Here is a 17,765-nt window from a genome sequence, read left to right as displayed (position 1 = left end):
CCGCGTTACAGCGCTCACGTGGCGACACACGAACGTGTCCCACGCGGGTAGGACTCTATGTCATCTCTTTTACCCAGGTGAACTTAGAATAACCGTAAGATGAGGATAATAGAGTGAAGAAGCAGACGAAGTTTGAGAAGAGCGCCTCGACAAAATGCAAAGGACTTCTATGGCCAGTTCGTAGGAGTGCGTTTCTGACGCCTGTTGCGCCTACTTAAAGCATAGATTTCTCTTCTCGTTATTCTCGACCTTAGGTTCAAAATTATCATTGTTAATTGCCTGTCTACAGCATTCCGCGGTGGAAAGTAGTAATTTATTACGATAACCATAAAATGATTGATAGTAGTAGCTGTGTGACTGTGGCTTTGGAGGCAGGTACATTTTGATGCCTTAAGTACGTCAAAAAAAGAATTTCTTCATCAAGTGAAGGTAATCGCAACTAGCAATCGAAGAACGCTGCCGCGTATATTCGAGAGTATCTTGTTCCTCCTGTAACTTCTGTAGAAATTCGTGTATGCAATACCAGCTACACTACCCGTCTTCCCTCTTTCTTTCTGTCACGGTTAAGTCCTTCTTCAGCTCTATTCGTTTCTTCAAATATCGGCGGGATAATGTTTTACTGTACCATATTCTTTAAGACCAACCTGGAAAAGAATTCTTTGCGTTCGAACAGAAAACTGTGGGCTTTGCACTCAACGCAAGCAGGACAGAGCAAGGACAGACGAGCCAGTTTGAACAACGTTTACTGCGCCTTTCCGCCACTGTTTTTTCCTCCTCAAAGGACTTGACATGTCTTCCGAGACTACATGCGATTTTTGTTCTTTGTCTACCATTTCGAGCTCGTTCTTCATTTTCTAGTTAGGATCTTACTTAGATAACACGTGTCTTCCAATCACCATTTTCCAGTGTGCTGCGACTGACAGCAACGCACGTGACGGACGCCGAAGTCCGCTAATGTGGGAGGCCAATGCATCACACAACTGAAATCTCGATTTTTTTCTTGTTTACAAATCCAGGGGCAGAAAGACTAATTGACACGGCATACCAGTACCACTTCAGGCAATCTCCATGAAGGGAAGAATAGAGAAACCTTCTTCCACACTCCTGTGTCGCACGCCGTAAGCGTCATTGGACTGTGTTGGTCGGTATTGTGAAACTAGACCGCTATGCGCTGCAAACTCTTTTCGACACTTGAAAATTGAACCTGCAGTAAAACAGCGGAACAGCCTATTCGTTTGCAGAGAGGAACAGAGATGATGGGCTTCACTCGCGATTCCTAACTTACGTCTGGGCTGTCTCTGCTAAATGTCCGCGAAGCTTACGTAAACACCACCTCCTGACTTCTCTATTAAGGTAACAAAGCCTTAAAGTAGCCCGGATGAGAACGACGCTCAAGGCAAGTAAGAGAGCAAACCCGTCCCTTTCTTTTTGTTTTATCATTCAAGGAATTTACCTCAAATACCTGTAAAGATTGTCTTCATATACAGCTGATGAATTTAGAGACAAGGGACCAATCTGAAGACAGCCGCCTTCGCAACAGTCGTGCAGATCCTGTATGAATAATCAATGACGCCGACTTTAATATGCTATTTCTTGTAGGCTTTAATCGCTTGCTGTATAGAGGATACCTCGTGCATAAGTATGTGAACGCGTGCCGTAGTTTCCGCCACGCTTTGGTGCATTTTAATTTTGCTTAGCTGCAAAAACCATGCGCTCGATGCAGCGCTACGTAAAAGGAGCTCGATTGTAGTCTGATTTTATCTTATGCAAAACACACAGAAAATTAACAGCTGGTGAGAAATTAATCATTCCAGTCCACTCTAGGGCACGAATACGGCTACCAAGGAAAGCTGTGCAGATTTTTTCGAAGCTTCGTAGTTGGAGAAAAATTCGTCCTTCTTTGGTTAACGACAATGAGACCACCGGCAATGCGAGGTTGTCGGCTTGCCAACAAAGCTAACTCGGACGGCTGGCAGATGGTAAAGCAAGGCCTCATTCATCAAATACTCGAAGCAGGAACGAACTGCAGCGCTATCCAAGCGTTTGATCATCTGCCTCGCATGTGGGAGGTGCGGGGTTCGATCCGCAGTGCCACCAGCTACCCACCAATCATACACTGAGCACAAGCTTTCTCCTGGTCTGGTGCTCAGCTTCTTTAGGGTGAAATGCTTGGTAAATGAGTCTTCGACCCACCCTCGAAAAGTGGAAGATACCTTGTCTCATGGCGCTCTTTGGCCATAGATAACCTTGCGCAATCAAAAACTATTATCATCAATCAGCATCAAAGCTGGAAAGGTGTCACTAAAAATGTGGAGGAAATTTAAATTGGGAGGTAATACCTCAATAGCGTCATTAGCCCAATGAGGTCCCAATGCTCGGGTGAGGAGGACCACGGCGAAGGCTGGCGGCGAGGGGATGTCAGAGCATCGGCGTCTTGTGCTGTGGAACGTTGAGAAAACGGATGGCTTTTCTAGTCTGGAACCTATCAGTAGAAGCTTACCTGCTTTAACACACTATTCTTTCCTTTAGGTGCATCTCTTCCAGAGCTTCTGACTCATATTGGCGCCGCTAAATACTCCCAGAGCCATTCTTTGAGCAACCGCCACGAAGAAGAGGAGGCAGAACAACAGGCGGAGTCGCTCGTGTGCGCGCTGCGCGCGTTCCGCCTTCCTGGTTCAGCCTTTGGTTATTGCAACGTAGGCACTACGCCGATCATTCCTTGCTTCGCTACGAGTAGCCATGCACAGTGCATCTTTGAAGACCGCTCCGCCTGGTCCTTTGGAGCGTTCTTCCTCCTTTCGGGAATAAGCAAACGTTTTTGAAAAATTAAAATTGAAGATTAAATTTTTGAACACGAAGTTATGGAGATAGCAATATAGCATGAGCAAATTTCTGAACACAGAAATAACCTCGTCTTATATAAGCTTCGAAACTGGAAACAATGAGCATTTCAAACTTCATCAAGAGCAATGTATATTGTACACTTCATCGCAGAAGAAGCATAAATATACTCTTCAAACCAAATATAACTTCTCCATTTTTTATAAAAATAAGGGGTCTTAAGTGTATTATTAACTGAAGAAATATGCTCAACAAATGCTTCTATGGCAGTGTCGTCACTGAAAGCTGCACATGAATTATTTAAAAAGTCATACAGATTTATTTTCTCTGGAGCTCATGCAACACCATTGGGGCTTCGATGAAACTAGATGAAATATTTAAACGTTGATCCACTAAATGACCACTTACCATAGACACGCCTTTTCTCATAGGGACATTCATTATGACACTGGTTGCAGCCGCTCTCACACTGATGACATTTTAAAACAAACTGGTCCCTTACATATGGGCTTACTCAACAAACGTTCTCAAAAACAAATAAGAAAATCTAGCCTGGTCTCATACAGAAATACTTCCCATTAAAGACCTTTCATCAGGTCTGATCTCTCTTCAAGAGGGAGTGAAATTGCAGTGGAAATATCGAAAGACATATCTGTACATATGTTAAAGTATGTAAAATACATGGTTGCAATTCAGCATGAAATTATCTAACAGAAAACATTCTTTCCTACCAAAAATTCTAAAACTTCATGCAATACCCGTTTTAAGAAAAGGAAGAAGAATACAAGCCAAATTACTTCGACACATAGTCATTTAAAGGCAGCCTTGCGAACGTGTCTTCTCGGTCGCTCGTGTGCCCTGCTGGATTCCTGTAGCGACTTACTCGGTCCGGGTTCAAGAGGCTCCCAAGGGCGCCTGCTCCTAGGCGGAACAGCTGAGGATGGCCCACTTTAATCAAGCAGCACTGAACACTAGGCACGTAATGTAGGTAACACTCTGCAGATGGGACGACATGGATTGCCCTGCCAGTGGCGGTGAAGAAATGTTGAAGTGGGTTCTAGCTTCTGAAGGCTGTGGTACTGATTATGCAGATCCAATAGGAAGCTCCGGTGGCAACACTGCTAGGCCGGATAAGCGTTGATCTTGGGCATTACGTTTAGAGTGATAGAAAAAAGGTAACTGAAATTAATCAAAATCTTCACAATCTTTCCTGTTTACTTGCGTTGGTACCCTTGTCAGCTTGGAAGCATTCCATTGCTTGCCAGTTTCTACGTGGTACGACGCCGCACCATGTCTTTGAATGACTTCCTGTGGTGCGCAGAAACGTCTGGATTCTTGGAACGGAACGTGAGGTTTAAAAACTTTGACAATATCCCTGCTTCAATTCTTAGTGGCCATGCTCCACGGTTGTTATCCGTATATTCTTTCATTGTTGTTTGTTTCTCCTCGATCCTGTTCCTCAAATGCTGCATAGCTAGATAAGGATTCTGAGCAAACAATGGCAGGAAGGAAGGAAACCCACCAATATCTTGCTTTATACGGTGACAACTTCTATGCAGAACAACTGCTGGTGCTGCTCCTGTTGGAGAATGTGATGTCGATCTATATATTCATAAATACTATACGATTGTTTTTTTCAAAGGGCGACGCTCCAACCAAGCCAGTTGACTTAAATGTTTTGTTAAATCTTTCGATTTGTCCCTTCGCTTCTGTGTGGTATACTGAGCAATGCGTCAAATTGATAATCCTGTTATTCAAAAATTTCTCTAATTTCTTTAAAATGAACTGAGGGCCTTGATGTAATACTATCTCTTCTGAATAGCCTACATGGGCAAAGACTACAAGCCAAAAGTGTGTAATATATGTAGTTGTTACATGATCTGTCATCTTTCACATCAAGCCATGAAGGCCGGTGAACACTTTTGTTGAGTTCGGCATTTTAATTTCTTTCTTTTGTATCTACAACACATTTCATTGCATTTATTTATTTAAAATTGATTATTCGGTTCACAGCTTGCATTGATATAGAATAATCGTTGCTCAACTCAACTTTCAAATGTCACGGTTGCGAATGATGTATTGGCTTCCCCCAGCAATGCGCGGGGGGGGGGGGGGGGGATATCACATCGGCTTTGCCGCACAACACTTAAGATTGCGGCTCGCTTCCACAATAAGCGGTCACAAAAATGGTGCCTACCTCCCCGTACACTCAAGGGCCTGTTAGGAAAATAGCGGCGGCCTTCCGGTCTCGTCAATAGCCGCTTACGAAAATGGTGGCGGCATCCCGGTCAGCACAGTTGCCGGTTACGCAAGTGTTGGCAGCCAGCCGGTCTCCTCAGTGGCAGGTTACGAAAATAGCGGCAGTCTCCGTGTCTCCTCAATGGCTGGTTACGAAAATAGAGGCAAACTCGCGGTCTCCTTAATAACCAGCTACAAAAATGGCGGCGGCCTCGCGATCTCCTCAGTAGCTGGTTTCGAAAATGGCGGAGCCCTCCCGGTCTCCGCAATGGCTGGTTACGAAAACGGCTACACCATCTCGGCCTCCTCAATGGATGGTTACAAAAATAGCGGCGGGCTCCCTGTCTACTCATTGACCGTTTACGAAGGTGGCGGCTTGCTGGCCTTCTCACTGGCCGGTTACAAGATAACACCGGCCTTCTGCATCACTGTTAACGAAAACATTGACCCAGTACACTGTTGTACTTCTTGTCCTCCTTCTCTTTTTCATTGATTACTGAACATGAAAACTGGCAACTGTCGGTCTTCGCAATTGCCCGTTACAGAAAAAGGCGGCCAACAGTATTCTTCTCTTTTCCTCGCTGCAATGACAGGTTGGTCCAAAATGAAATCTAAAGTCTGACGAAAACTCGTCTGGTCGGGTAGAAGGTTCATGTGTGAAGAAAAGGAACGCTGACCAAAAGGTTGTTGTTTAAAACGTAGACGTTTCGGCTTTCATACGGAAGCCTTGATCACTGGGCGGAAAGCCCAAAGCACAAAGCTTAAGTACGTCGCAGTAATCGCCCCAAGCATCTTGCGTACGTAGGCGGGAGATTGCCTGTGTTGTGGTTAAGGGTTTTGTCTGTAGTTTGGATTATCAGGGATTCCAGATATCGACGTGACAGCCAATCCTTTTCTCTTGCGATGACTGATGCTTCTTCCGAAGCTATATTGTGCGTCGCGGGTTCCACGTGTTTCGCAACTGCATTAGATGCAATCTTTTTGTTCCTGACGTCGTTCTTGTGGTCCCTCAATCGCCTTTCGAAATTCCCGCTCTCGGCGATATAGCAGTAGTCGCAGTCTGCGCAGGGAATCCTATAGATGACGCCAGGAAACTTCTCTTTCTTTATCTTGTCTTTGGCGGCCACCAGCTCATGCCTCAGCTTGCACGCAGGAACGTGAGCGACGTGCACACCGTAAGTGCGCAGAACGCGAGCCAAAGACTCGCTCACGCCCGGCACATATGGGATAGCGGCTCGGGCTCGGTAAGGAGGACCAACTGGTTCTGATGGGTGTGAAGACCGTTGAAGAACAGAATCCACGAAGTGCTTGGGGTAGCCGCATTCACTCAATTCTCGGCGCACTTGGCGTAGGTCAGCAGCCCGATCTTCTTGCCTTGGGCAGATGTTTTTGGCACGTCGGACGAGAGAAGCAACGACGGAGCGTTTGTGGCAACCCGGTTGGACAGAATTAAAATGAAGATACCGGCCTGTGTGGGTTTCTTTTCTATAAACTTTGAAAGAAAGGCGGTTTCCACGGCGTTCCACCAAAACGTCCAGAAAAGGAAGATGGCGTGCAGCCTCCTCCTCTACAGTGAATTGAATGAAATCTTCCAGGCTGTTGATGTGATCTGTGAAAGGACCTAACACATTCTTTTTGATAATACAGAAACAATCGTCGACGTAACGCACAAAAACCTTTGGGAGCGGTTCGAAGGTAGCCAGTGCGCGAGCTTCTGTTGCTTCCATGTTAAGGTTTGCGGTTGTCACCGATATAGATGCGCCCATAGCAGTGCCATGAACTTGTCTGACAAGTTCGTGGCTTCCCTCGTCCGACGTGCCAAAAACATCTGGCCAAGTCCAGAAGATCGGGCTGCTGACCTACGCCAAGTGCGCCGAGAATTAAGTGAATGCGGCTACCCCAAGCACTTCGTGGATTCTGTTCTTCAACGGTCTTCACGCCCATCAGAACCCGTTGGTCCTCCTTGCTGAGCCCGAGCCGCTATCCCGCATGTGCCGGGCGTGAGCGAGTCTTTGGCTCGCGTTCTGCGCAACTACGGTGTGCACGTCGCTCACGTTCCTGCGTGCAAGCTGAGGCATGAGCTGGTGGCCGCCAAAGACAAGATAAAGAAAGAGAAGTTTCCTGGCGTCATCTACAAGATTCCCTGCGCAGACTGCGACTACTGCTATATCGGCGAGAGCGGAAATTTCGAAAGGCGATTGAGGGACCACAAGAACGACGTCAGGAACAAAAAGATTCCATCTAATGCACTTGCGGAGCACCTGGAAGCCGCGATGCACAATATAGCTTGGGAAGAAGCATCAGTCATCGCAAGAGAATAGAATTGGCTGTCACGTCGATATCTGAAATCCCTGATAGTCCAAACTACAGACAAAACCCTTAACCACAACACAGACAATCTCCGGCCTACGTACGCAAGATGCTTGGGGCGATTACTGCGACGTACTTAAGCTTTGTGCTTTGGGCTTTCCGCCCAGTGATCAAGGCTTCCGTATGGAAGCCGAAACGTCTTCGTTTTAAACAACAATCTTTTGGTCGGCGTTCCTTTTTCTTGGTCCAAAATACGGTAACGTCCTCTCCTTCGTCTAATTCGATGGAGAGGGATGCGGCGGCTTTAGTCAGTCTTCAATGAATATTCTTCAAAACATGAATGACGTATTAATTATATTCCATTTATTCATGCTAGAAATATAGGTGACCTTTTTTAACAATCTTCAATTTCTTCAAACCATTGCAACTGCGTAGGTCCGCCTGGCTTAGCGACCTCCTCAACCGGCTGATGTCAAAGCACTTCAACACATGACCGCACCCGTAAGATTTTCCACGCGTCTAGAAATGCCGGTGATGAAGAATGCACTCAACCACTATCAATACTTCTTACTGCTCCAGGAAAAACGCGGCACCTAGGCAGCGGCACGGTCCTCGCTGACGACGTAGAAAAAGTCAAGTAGACACCAAAGTTCTCCGATGAAGAAGAAGTTGAATTTGCTGCCGGAAATATGCCATAGACTGTTATCTCAATTATTTTTGCTAAGAAAATGAATTGAAGATGACAGGATGCCGTCGCATTATTTCGGAACTAACACAATACAACAAACACTCGCTAGGCCAGCAGGCCTAAAGAATCCTGTCCTAATAGCCATTGTAGTTAGGCCTGGGCGGCCGCCTGAAAGGGGCCAAGTCTCAGAATGACATTACGAATCACGTTTAATTCAAATTCAGGGGTGATCGGCTTATGGAGTAAATAATCACGTGGCGTTTACAAGCCAATTGGAAGTACACATCTACTTAAACAAGCCAAAAATCAATGCAGTAAAAACTGAAACTCAAGACACAATACACTTTCGCTTTCTTTTTATTGCATTTATTTTTGGCTTGTTTATGTATATGGGTACTTCCTATTAGCTTGTAAACGCCACGTGATTATTTACTACTTAAGCCAGTCACACCTAAATAAAACGTGATTCGTAATGTCGTTCTGAGAGCTGATCCTCTTAAAAAAAAGCGAAACCGAAACTCAAGACAACATATCCCGGGTTCGAGCCCGACCTTGGCGGCTTCGTTTTATGGAGGAAAAACGCTAAGGCGCCCGTGTGCTGTGCGATGTCAGTGCACGTTAAAGATCCCCAGGTGGCCGAAATTATTCCGGAGCCCTCCACTACGGCACCTCTTTCTTCCTTTCTTCTTTCACTCCCTCCTTTATCCCTTCTCTTACTGCGCGGTTGAGGTGTCCAACAATATATGAGAGAGATAATGCGCCATTTCCTCTCCCCCAAAACCTATTATTATTATTATTATTAAGACAACAATCAGCCACCAGGAGTATCAGCGTCTTGTGGTGTGGCACCTTCTTCTTCTGTGGATGTAAGAAGAATGGAAAGTGGGAAGATACGGGCTTGTCTACGGGAAGGCTAGCCTCCACGCCCACGGCCTGCGTGTCATAGAAGGAGGAGGTGGAGGGGAAGAAGATTGAAAGGAGAGGGTAGGCGTGCAGCCGCAATGATCATGCCAGTTGACGTGTGCTGCCCTCTCAGGCCCAGAGGCGGCCAGAGAGGCCGATGGCCTCCATGAAGGAGACGAAGAGCCGGAAGGCCTTGGCAGGATTGTGGCCGCAGGGGAAGATAAGGTGATCCACAGAACAGCTGGGGAGGCCCAAGGAGCGATAACCCGCCTCCATGATTGTCCTTGCGGGCACAACTGCAAGGCACTCAAAAAGGAGATGCTGGGCTTTCTCCGGTGGGTCATTGCAGAGTGTGCACCCAGGGGAGGCGGAGAGGCCAAGGCGAAAGAGGCGGGAGCCGTTGTTGTCGCAGCCTACCCTGAGCCTCAGGAGGAGGCTGCGCTCTCTGCAATCCAAGAGCGCAGCCTCCCCCTCAGTAAAATCTGACCTGTTTTAACACACATTCTTTTTTGAAGGTGCTTCTGTTTGAGAGCCGCTGGCTTGTATTGGTGCCGCTAAGTCCTTCCAGTGCTATCTTTGATCAACCGCCACGAAAAAGAGGAGGCATAACAGCAGTTAGAATCGCCCGTGCGCACGCTATCCGCCCTCCACGTTCAGCATTTGGTTAATCGAACGTGGGCACTACGCCGAGCATTCCTTGTTTCCCGACGAGTAGACATGCACAGTGCCTCTTTGAAGACTGCTACGAATAGTCCTTTGGTCGGAGCAGCGTTTGCCTCGCCGTGCCGCCCAAGTTCACCATGTTGGCGTGGCACCGCCGAGCGAAGCCTGGACTCCTGCCTCGAGACCAGCGGCCGCAACGTGGACTCCGCGAAGCTTGCACCTGGGCGGCCACCGGTCTCCGAGCTCCAGCAGAGCCACGTCGCCTCGGTGCGTTGTTACGTCAGCGAACATGGAGAACACGGAGAACAAGGAGGTGGTGACGGCCACTGTCAACGAGATCCACGACAACGGCCACCGAGGCTAGATGCACGGGTCAGCGCCCGGCCTGGCAGAGCCGTCAGCCGTCCTTGCATTCACCACCACATGGCTTTGACAACGACGGCTTATCCCGTGAGTTTTTGAACGGACGCCAGCCTCGCGAAAGGCCTAGATTTGTTTTGATGTCTTGGTAAGAGCACTTTTACAGCTTCTTATATCTGACTTGGAAATCGTCTCTTTGTAAGTCTGCGCTCCGCGGGTCTAGTATAATAGCCAGGGATTAGTAATAGTTATGGGAAGATAACAAAATCTAACTCTGCGAACAGCTCTCGTTTTCCAATGTCAGTACTAAAAAAATTAACTCAGGCTGGCGCTACCCATCATCTGTACTCTGATTTTCTAGTGGGTAGTGCATCACGTCTTGGCAGTCTGCCTGTCTAGCCAAAGCTTGCCGCTCTTTCGAAGGGAATGAAGGCAGCTTTATTGGATCGAACCTGAGCTGGGAGTTATCCTTTTTGACACTTTTCGAGCGTATGCAATCCCACTGGTGTTGCTAAAACGGTTCGCTTGAGACTCATAATGGAAGGAAACGCAAGCTTAACAAAAGATTTCGCAAATACCGGGCTTTCAACCTAAGATTAACCAAGGTTTTAAACAGCAAAGAGCGTTCACCGCAGGAAAACCAGCTGGCTGCTATTGGAAGTTTCGTAGGCATGGGTCAAGTGTTTGTCACTTTGTGCGTCTATTTTATACATGACGGTGCTTAACTCTTGGCCTCTGGAGCGAAGTGTCAATGGGAAACCTAATACAACCTTGCAGAACAAATGTCCTGAAAGTTTACAATACGATGCGACGTTTGTGACAGTTTTACGGGCTTTATAAAAATTTCTCTTGGAGTCCCCGCGATTAAGTTCAAAGGACCACGGTACCGCAGCGGTCCTGTGCTTTCTGAAAGCAATAAATTCATTGTCTCAAGAAGCGCTGGCGTCTACGAGCCTTGGAGCTTACAGTGGCAGCCAGATGCGCTTGAAGCTGCCATAAGTGCCGTTTCACATGCTGCGACAAAGAAAAGTATTTGGCGCAATCGGTAATTGATGTCTGCCTAGACAACTACTCATTAAACATAACTGGGCGCTACACAGAATGTAATGATGTTGTTGTGATGAACGGATTTTAGGTGCAAAGAAATATTTGCATCATTTGATTACAATAAGCAGTTTTGCTTCTGCTACGGCGACAGATCCCGTGGGACTCCACTTCGCACACCGTCTCGGCGCTCATCATTGATCAGTCGGAGAAGATAGCACCGACGCATGCGATTGAAATCCAACTAAACGGAAACCATTCAGAAGTCATGTGCGGCTATACCGATGCTCTCTCTCCTGTCGCAGACCAATGATACTCGCAGCATCGGCAGGTGAAAGTCGCAGCATGTGAAGAGACCTAACGTGTCACTATGGGGCACTAAGCGCGAGCGGCGGCGATAAAGCGCGCCACGCTTGAACTAGACGTGGGCTCCGCGAAAGTGCTCTTATAAAAGATATGCTCCACGAATTATAACACTAAAGAACGCGCACTACACGCACATGCACGAACGCACGCACAGACAAACGCACAAACTAAGGACAAAACTAACATTCCCCATAAAAAGCTTCTGCACGAGCACAATTGCTATCGTCATTTTCTGGCGAGTTTGTTCAGTTCACTACTTACAGCCTTCAGAAAGGCGTCTTTCGCTTTGCGAGCTGCATCAACAAATGCTGCCGCATTATACAATGCGTGCAGTATCCCAACGTGGGAGGTTTTCTATCTCGCGGGCGTTTTTTGTAAATCGAGTAAAAATAGATCTGTAAGTAAAGTGCACCTTGCTGGAAATTTTCCAGCCATTTATTTTCTACGGGTCTGCAACTTCTCCATTGATGTGTTGTTACTGAAACTAGCTGCAGAAAACACCGATACTCGATTTGATATTACATTTCTTTAGACAGTGAAAAAGTTAGTGAAAATTAGGCCAAGTTACTGCAAAAGGCACTAATTCGGTTTCAATCGTTTATGCCGGTCCATGTCAGAAATCCTTGCTAATTGTTTGGTGGGACAACCTGTATTTTGATAAAATATCAACCTACGGTGCGCCTGCGAAGGTGCCTAGCGGCCGTTGAGGTTCAAATATGAAACTTGAGTAAGTGTCGTTGGCACGTCAATTTCCAGCTGAAGATTGTTCAAACCTCGCTAGCGCCAGCCATAGGGCGCACGTCTTTAGCAACGAAGGAAAATCTCCAGCGCTACGAGATATTGTGGCGTTTAACCTGTTAAATGCGATGTACCTAATATTAAGTAGAACGTACCTGAATTTCCGTACCACTTTCTAGAGACGTCTTCTGAACAGTTAATTATCGTATGCAGGTGCGCCATGGACTTTATTACACTTTTGTCGCCGCGAGACAATCCACTCACTGCTGTCGGCGCCCACCAGCGACCCTCAGCGCTTTTGCAATGCTTGAAGGGAGGGCATGTGTCGACTCATTCAGATGCACCTCTCTGTGCCCACCTTTAGATAAAGGGTGCAGTATTTTTATACTACTGCCGGAATGACAAATTGGCACTGTCGTCTGTTTTACCGCCACGTTTATTGTTTCATGCATAGCATAGTTCACTGGCTGGCGCTAGCGCTTTGCATAATGAATTGTAACTTTTTAAATACTGATTTCTCCTGATCTTGCTCTGATGTTTTGTTCACCACTCTATATCTCACGAATCAAAGTATGATTGCATGGACGCGTCTTTTCTGCCGTGTAATTAATGAGTAATGTTCAATTTTTGATACAATACTGTCAGGTATAACAAATATTCCTTCCTTTTGTCTTCGAAAATGCATCAGTACACATTGTCTATTAACGTGCCTGTCGCAGCCATCGCCCCAGGATGCGCTCACTAGCGAACGCGGAGAGGGACCTCTGTCTTGGGCTTCCCGTCTATACACCTCGGTGGGAAGCGGTATTGTCTGCTCCGCTCACCGTCTCTGCTGCCACCACCACCAAGGTTCTGGCCGTGCTCCGACCGGAAGAACGGGGCGGAAAGCACACACGGGACACGGCACACGCTGATCTCGGCTGCTTTTCCCCGTCCTCCGCCGTGAGTGGCGTCTCGTAGGCACCTGCACGCTTCTCTTGACAATGACCACCTCACAGTATCATGGATTGCGAGAGAAAACACTTGGCAACTTTTCGCCGTATACGCAGCTTTGTTGCCCACCAGCTCGAGTGGGTTGCTAAAAATTTGAATAACAGTTGCAGACGCGCCACGTGCGTGTGCTGCATTGCACGCCGAGGTTGACCAGGCTGTTCCACAGACTGGTAGTGTCACTGAGATTTCGAGTACTGTGCTCGTGTTCTCTTAGAGTGAACAGCCGACGGTAAATACGGTGAGTTCATTTTGTTTGTACTTAAACCAGTGGGTTTCGCAGGTTAATATGCAGATAGTGGTCTTATCCACTGTTCAGATGTCATTTTAAGTATCAGATGTTTACAAATGGGCAATATTGTATCAAACCGAATTTCCCTTTCAAGCTTTAAGTTTCAATATGGGTTGGTTTGGTCGCTAATTTGTGACCAGTGGCAGGCGTTATTTGGAATTCGTTCGGATCCTGGCTTCGTGGCTAGTGCCCACCCGTAACTCTTATGTACTGCGGCCGTTTTTACCAATTCCTGCCGCGTTTTATTTTGAAAGCAAATGCGGGAGCAAAGAAAGATACAGCACTCGGCAGGTGTTTGCTCTTCACCCTTAATGATTGGCCGATAATTATGAAATCTGCGCAAAAATGTTTTAGCCCCATTTACAAGCATCGCTTCACATGTTCAGCTCGTATGCCGCAGAAGGATTTGTGGTGCTTCTGGCTCGACTCTGGTTTATGGTCTCAGCTTAATGGGATCACATCTGCCTTGATTTCAGCGTGATGTGCGTCCCCGTCATGTTCTCTTAGTGTGTTGGCATACGCTAGTGTGGAAGACGCGCGGCGGCTCAGTGGTTGTGCTCAGCTGCTGACCCGAAATAGGAGGGCTCGATCCCGGCCGCTGTGCTCGCCTTTGGATAGAGGCGAAATGCAAGAGGCCCCCGAGTACCGTGCGATGTCAGCACCTGATAATGAACCGAAGGTGGTCGAAGTTATCCGGACGCTTCCACTCATCTCCTGCGTCGCATTGGAATGTTAAACCCCATAAAGCATGAACTAAAGCAAGTTAGAGTGGTGTTATGTGAACAGCGTGTAGATCTGCAAAATACCGCAGCTTGCGCTGCATTTAAACGCTCAAACAATGCAGGGTGTAATTAGGGCAAACATATCGCTAAGGCGGCGTTTTATTTGGGGCTATGAGAACCTTCTCCGTGTTGGCGGCATCGGTAGATAACAGTTGCGAGCACTTAGGCGAAGAGGGCTGCACTTAACTGTTGAACACGCGTAATGAGATTTAATGGAGCTTATACGCTTTACTGTGGAGCTGAAGTTTAAGTTGAAAGTTTATTAATGAATCCAAAAATTGTTATATGCGTATACAGCGGGAGGTCCAATGATACAAGATCGCCGGTGGGACCGCCCATGACAATAAATTTCAATGAGGAAAAAAATAGAAAATACACAACACATTATATAGCTACGCTGTGAATCAATAGATAGATGCATAATCTGAGTACAGAAATATTTAAATAGAAACAATATAATACAGGAGAATGTGCAGTAAAACACTGACAGATTCCGCGATACATAGGATCAATAACAAAAAAAGAAGAAAGAAATCGCACATTAAGAAGGAAAAGCTTTAATTTGACCTTGAACAAAGAAGTCGTATTAGTTTGTTTTATGTCAAAGTTTTAAGAATCCTAAAATGATATGGATGAAGAATAGAGGCATTGTTTCCCGTAGTAAGTTCTGACCTTTCATTTGACCTTGAAGAAAGAAATCGGATTAGTTTGTTTTATGTCTAAGTTCTAAGAATTCTAAAATAATATGAATGAAGTATAGAGGCATTGTTTCCCGTAGTTAGTTCTGACCTTAGGTAGTAAAAAGTTATTACGCGGCGCAAAACGTTTGACGATGATGCTTAAGAACGTGCCGAAACAAAATAGGATTAGCGGGATCTGATGATGAAGACTTATATAATAGGATACTAATGTTGTAAAAGTAAAGGGCCGAGATAGGTAGAACGTTTAACGGAATGAACAAAATGCGTGAGGGTGACATTTGAGGGGTATAGGTTACGATGCGCATGGGTCGCTTTTGCAGTTTCATTAAAGTCCAGAGATGAATATAATAGGCGTAACCCCAAGATGAGATACCGTAGTTTAAGTTGCTGTGGATGAATGCGAAGAAAAGAGATAATAAAGTTTAGTTTGGGAAATAGCTTCCGGCTTTAATTAGAGAGCGTAACCCCTACGAAATTTTCTTGCACGTTTCAGATACATGATGATGGGTGATGGAGCTGACAGCGCTCCGTTAAATGCGGTTCTGGATTTTGCATTCTGGTTTCCCCTCAAGCCTGGATGAAATTTCCGGATGGCCATGAGTGTGTGGAGTGTCATTTAAGCTCACATGAAAACCAGGCTTCAGTAAAAATATATTCTGCACAATGTATTTTTCTATCCGAAATCCGTCTTATTATTCTGCTCGTGGGTTGAAGAATGCAGGAAGCGAGGTCTCGCCTTTTGTGTATGTAATATTTCTTAGTAGTGGATTAAGCAATCTAGAATTTGCCTCTGAACTCGTTGTAGTGCTCGAAATATGCCAGTAGAATGAAGGCACAGGAGAGTTTAATTGAGCAGAAATCGCGCAGGCTGCTATTGTGTGTATGGCTATGCTATGCTATGGTATGCGTGCTATGGTGTATGCTGTGGTATGGTGCTATGCAGAGTGCCGAAGCACACACCATAGCATATCTGTACATCAGGGTGAAGACAGCATGGGAGATTGCAAAGACAAGCGAAAACACAAACGATCCCTTTGGAATGTCAGGGTTATTGAGGTGAAGAGCGCCCAAATGGTAGTTTTCGTCGCACAGCTCGCTTTGCACAGGCGCACAACGCAGAATTTAATTGCACAGCGCATTCTTCAATTCAGGCGGTAATCTGCTGTATTCGCAAGCATTTACAAGTTACAAGTGGAGAATGTGCAAGAAAATTGAGTGCTTGCGCCATAAACTGCGGAGATCGCACCCAGGCTACAATCTCGGACTGGGAAAAAGTCACGGGGCACGCTTAATATAGCTACAGTCACACTTTTAATAACAATTTTTGTTTTCCAATTAAAACGTCACCAGTAGGAAGCATTCTATGCGTTGTATGCGCAGAAATACGCTGTCTTAGGCTGTAACTGCAATGCACAAAATTTAGCACCTCCTGTAGATATATACACAACAATCGCTTGAACCGATACCCTTTGTAGTTTTTTCAGTCAGAATTTTTTTTGTCTTCCGATGATTCGTACGATGCACGCAAGGGTGCTAATCTTGAGGTCTAAAAATAGCTTAGTAGCGTGAAAACATCAGCGCATTCGATGAGGGAGGGAAACGGCGCAGGTGTCTTGTCGGAACACAGAAAAGTGCCAGCAACGGATTTGGGCAGCTGAACACTCTGAGTGAGCCCACGTACTCCTGTTAGACCGAGTCAAAGTACAGAAGGCGACATGAATATCTTAGTCATGTAGCTCTTTCCATTTCCATCGGAAAGAGCGACATGACTAAGAGGCTGGAATCAATCGCTTGCCTGGAAAAGACAGGGCGAAAGACTACACAGACAGTTGCTTACTAGGATGTTTCATGATTATTTTTACTGCTAGTGAATTTTTTGCACAGGACGAAATCAAAGTAGCTAATTTTGTTGTCGCAAATTCAGAGCCACCGTGGCAGCAGCGGCAAGGAGGGTTGGCTACGATCGCGCGTTCTACTGAAGCGCTAATCGACCAACGTTGCTGTGCCGCCGCTTTTAAGGCGTACTTTGAAATGGTAATCCGCGAAAGTTGTTCCAGTAACAAAAGAACAGTTTTATTATAGGGACTATGCTCCGAACTCACGGTAGCCCCCATTTAGTGGTACTTGAATCACATCGAAAGGCTGCTCGCATACCTGATTGGCTTATCGCCCCCTCTTCCGGCTTGCACTGCTCAAGTTGAGCGCTTTACCACAAAATGACTTGAGTGCGTTCTATAGATATAAATGTGGTGCCGAAAATTTTCACAGTACTTCTAGAGGCCAGAATCATGCTTTCTGCTGCGAATGTGAAACACCAGTAAAACAATAAACTCCGCTTGCGCGAAAAAGACTTTGGAGCTGCTAATACCCCAGAGGTTTGCGCCGAGCCATCTTCGCACCGCCGACAACTGCGCTCGCTGCGCCGCCGCCGCCGGCGTTTTCACTCGGAGCGATGGCGCGCTCTCTAAATATGAATATATTTTTTCCTCTCAAATCTAGCTGCGTTTGAGATTTGGTTTTGAATTGCTTAATTCTTTTCCCTGTCTAAGGCATATAATCATGTCAAGGAGCCATCATGTGAAGTGTGCCGCAATGAATCAAACACAAAACAAACAAAACCAACCCTGCTTTACGCACGTCTACGCATGCGTATTGTCACTAGACAACGCAACGTGGCATTCCGAAACTTCTTCAAAAGCGCAACATGGCGATACGAGAAGAAACAACGGTTTTGGAACGTCGGTATCACGACTTGAAGGTCGCGGGCACTGCGGCTTCGGATGTAATCAGCGATACGTACCAAAACGGCATAAACTTACCGTAACATATCTCAGCTACAAAAACGTTCA

At 46.2% G+C, this 17,765-nt stretch overlaps 1 protein-coding gene across 1 annotated transcript; it reads left to right on the top strand.

Moving 5' to 3' along the window:
- The first annotated feature begins 9,633 nt into the window (after nucleotides 1-9,633).
- On the top strand, nucleotides 9,634-13,088 carry LOC144099876 (uncharacterized). Its single transcript, XM_077633022.1, has 2 exons — nucleotides 9,634-10,093; nucleotides 12,871-13,088. Exons 1-2 carry the CDS (start codon nucleotides 9,698-9,700, stop codon nucleotides 13,063-13,065), a joined length of 591 nt encoding a protein of 196 aa, XP_077489148.1. The 5' UTR covers nucleotides 9,634-9,697; the 3' UTR covers nucleotides 13,066-13,088.
- The last annotated feature ends 4,677 nt before the right edge of the window (nucleotides 13,089-17,765 follow it).

This window comes from Amblyomma americanum, chromosome 1 (assembly GCF_052857255.1).
Source record: "Amblyomma americanum isolate KBUSLIRL-KWMA chromosome 1, ASM5285725v1, whole genome shotgun sequence".
Lineage (NCBI taxonomy): Eukaryota > Metazoa > Arthropoda > Arachnida > Ixodida > Ixodidae > Amblyomma > Amblyomma americanum.
Note: the sequence above shows the minus strand (reverse complement) of the source record. Positions and strands in the feature narration are given on the sequence as shown.

What these genes read in the sequence shown, in the direction of transcription:
- LOC144099876 (XM_077633022.1), top strand. Translation starts at nt 9,698, where the DNA reads ATGCACAGTGCCTCTTTGAAGACTGCTACGAATAGTCCTTTGGTCGGA. An exon ending in TGACAACGACGGCTTATCCC is followed by an intron (nt 10,094 to 12,870) that starts GTGAGTTTTTGA and finishes TGCCTGTCGCAG; the next exon opens with CCATCGCCCCAGGATGCGCT.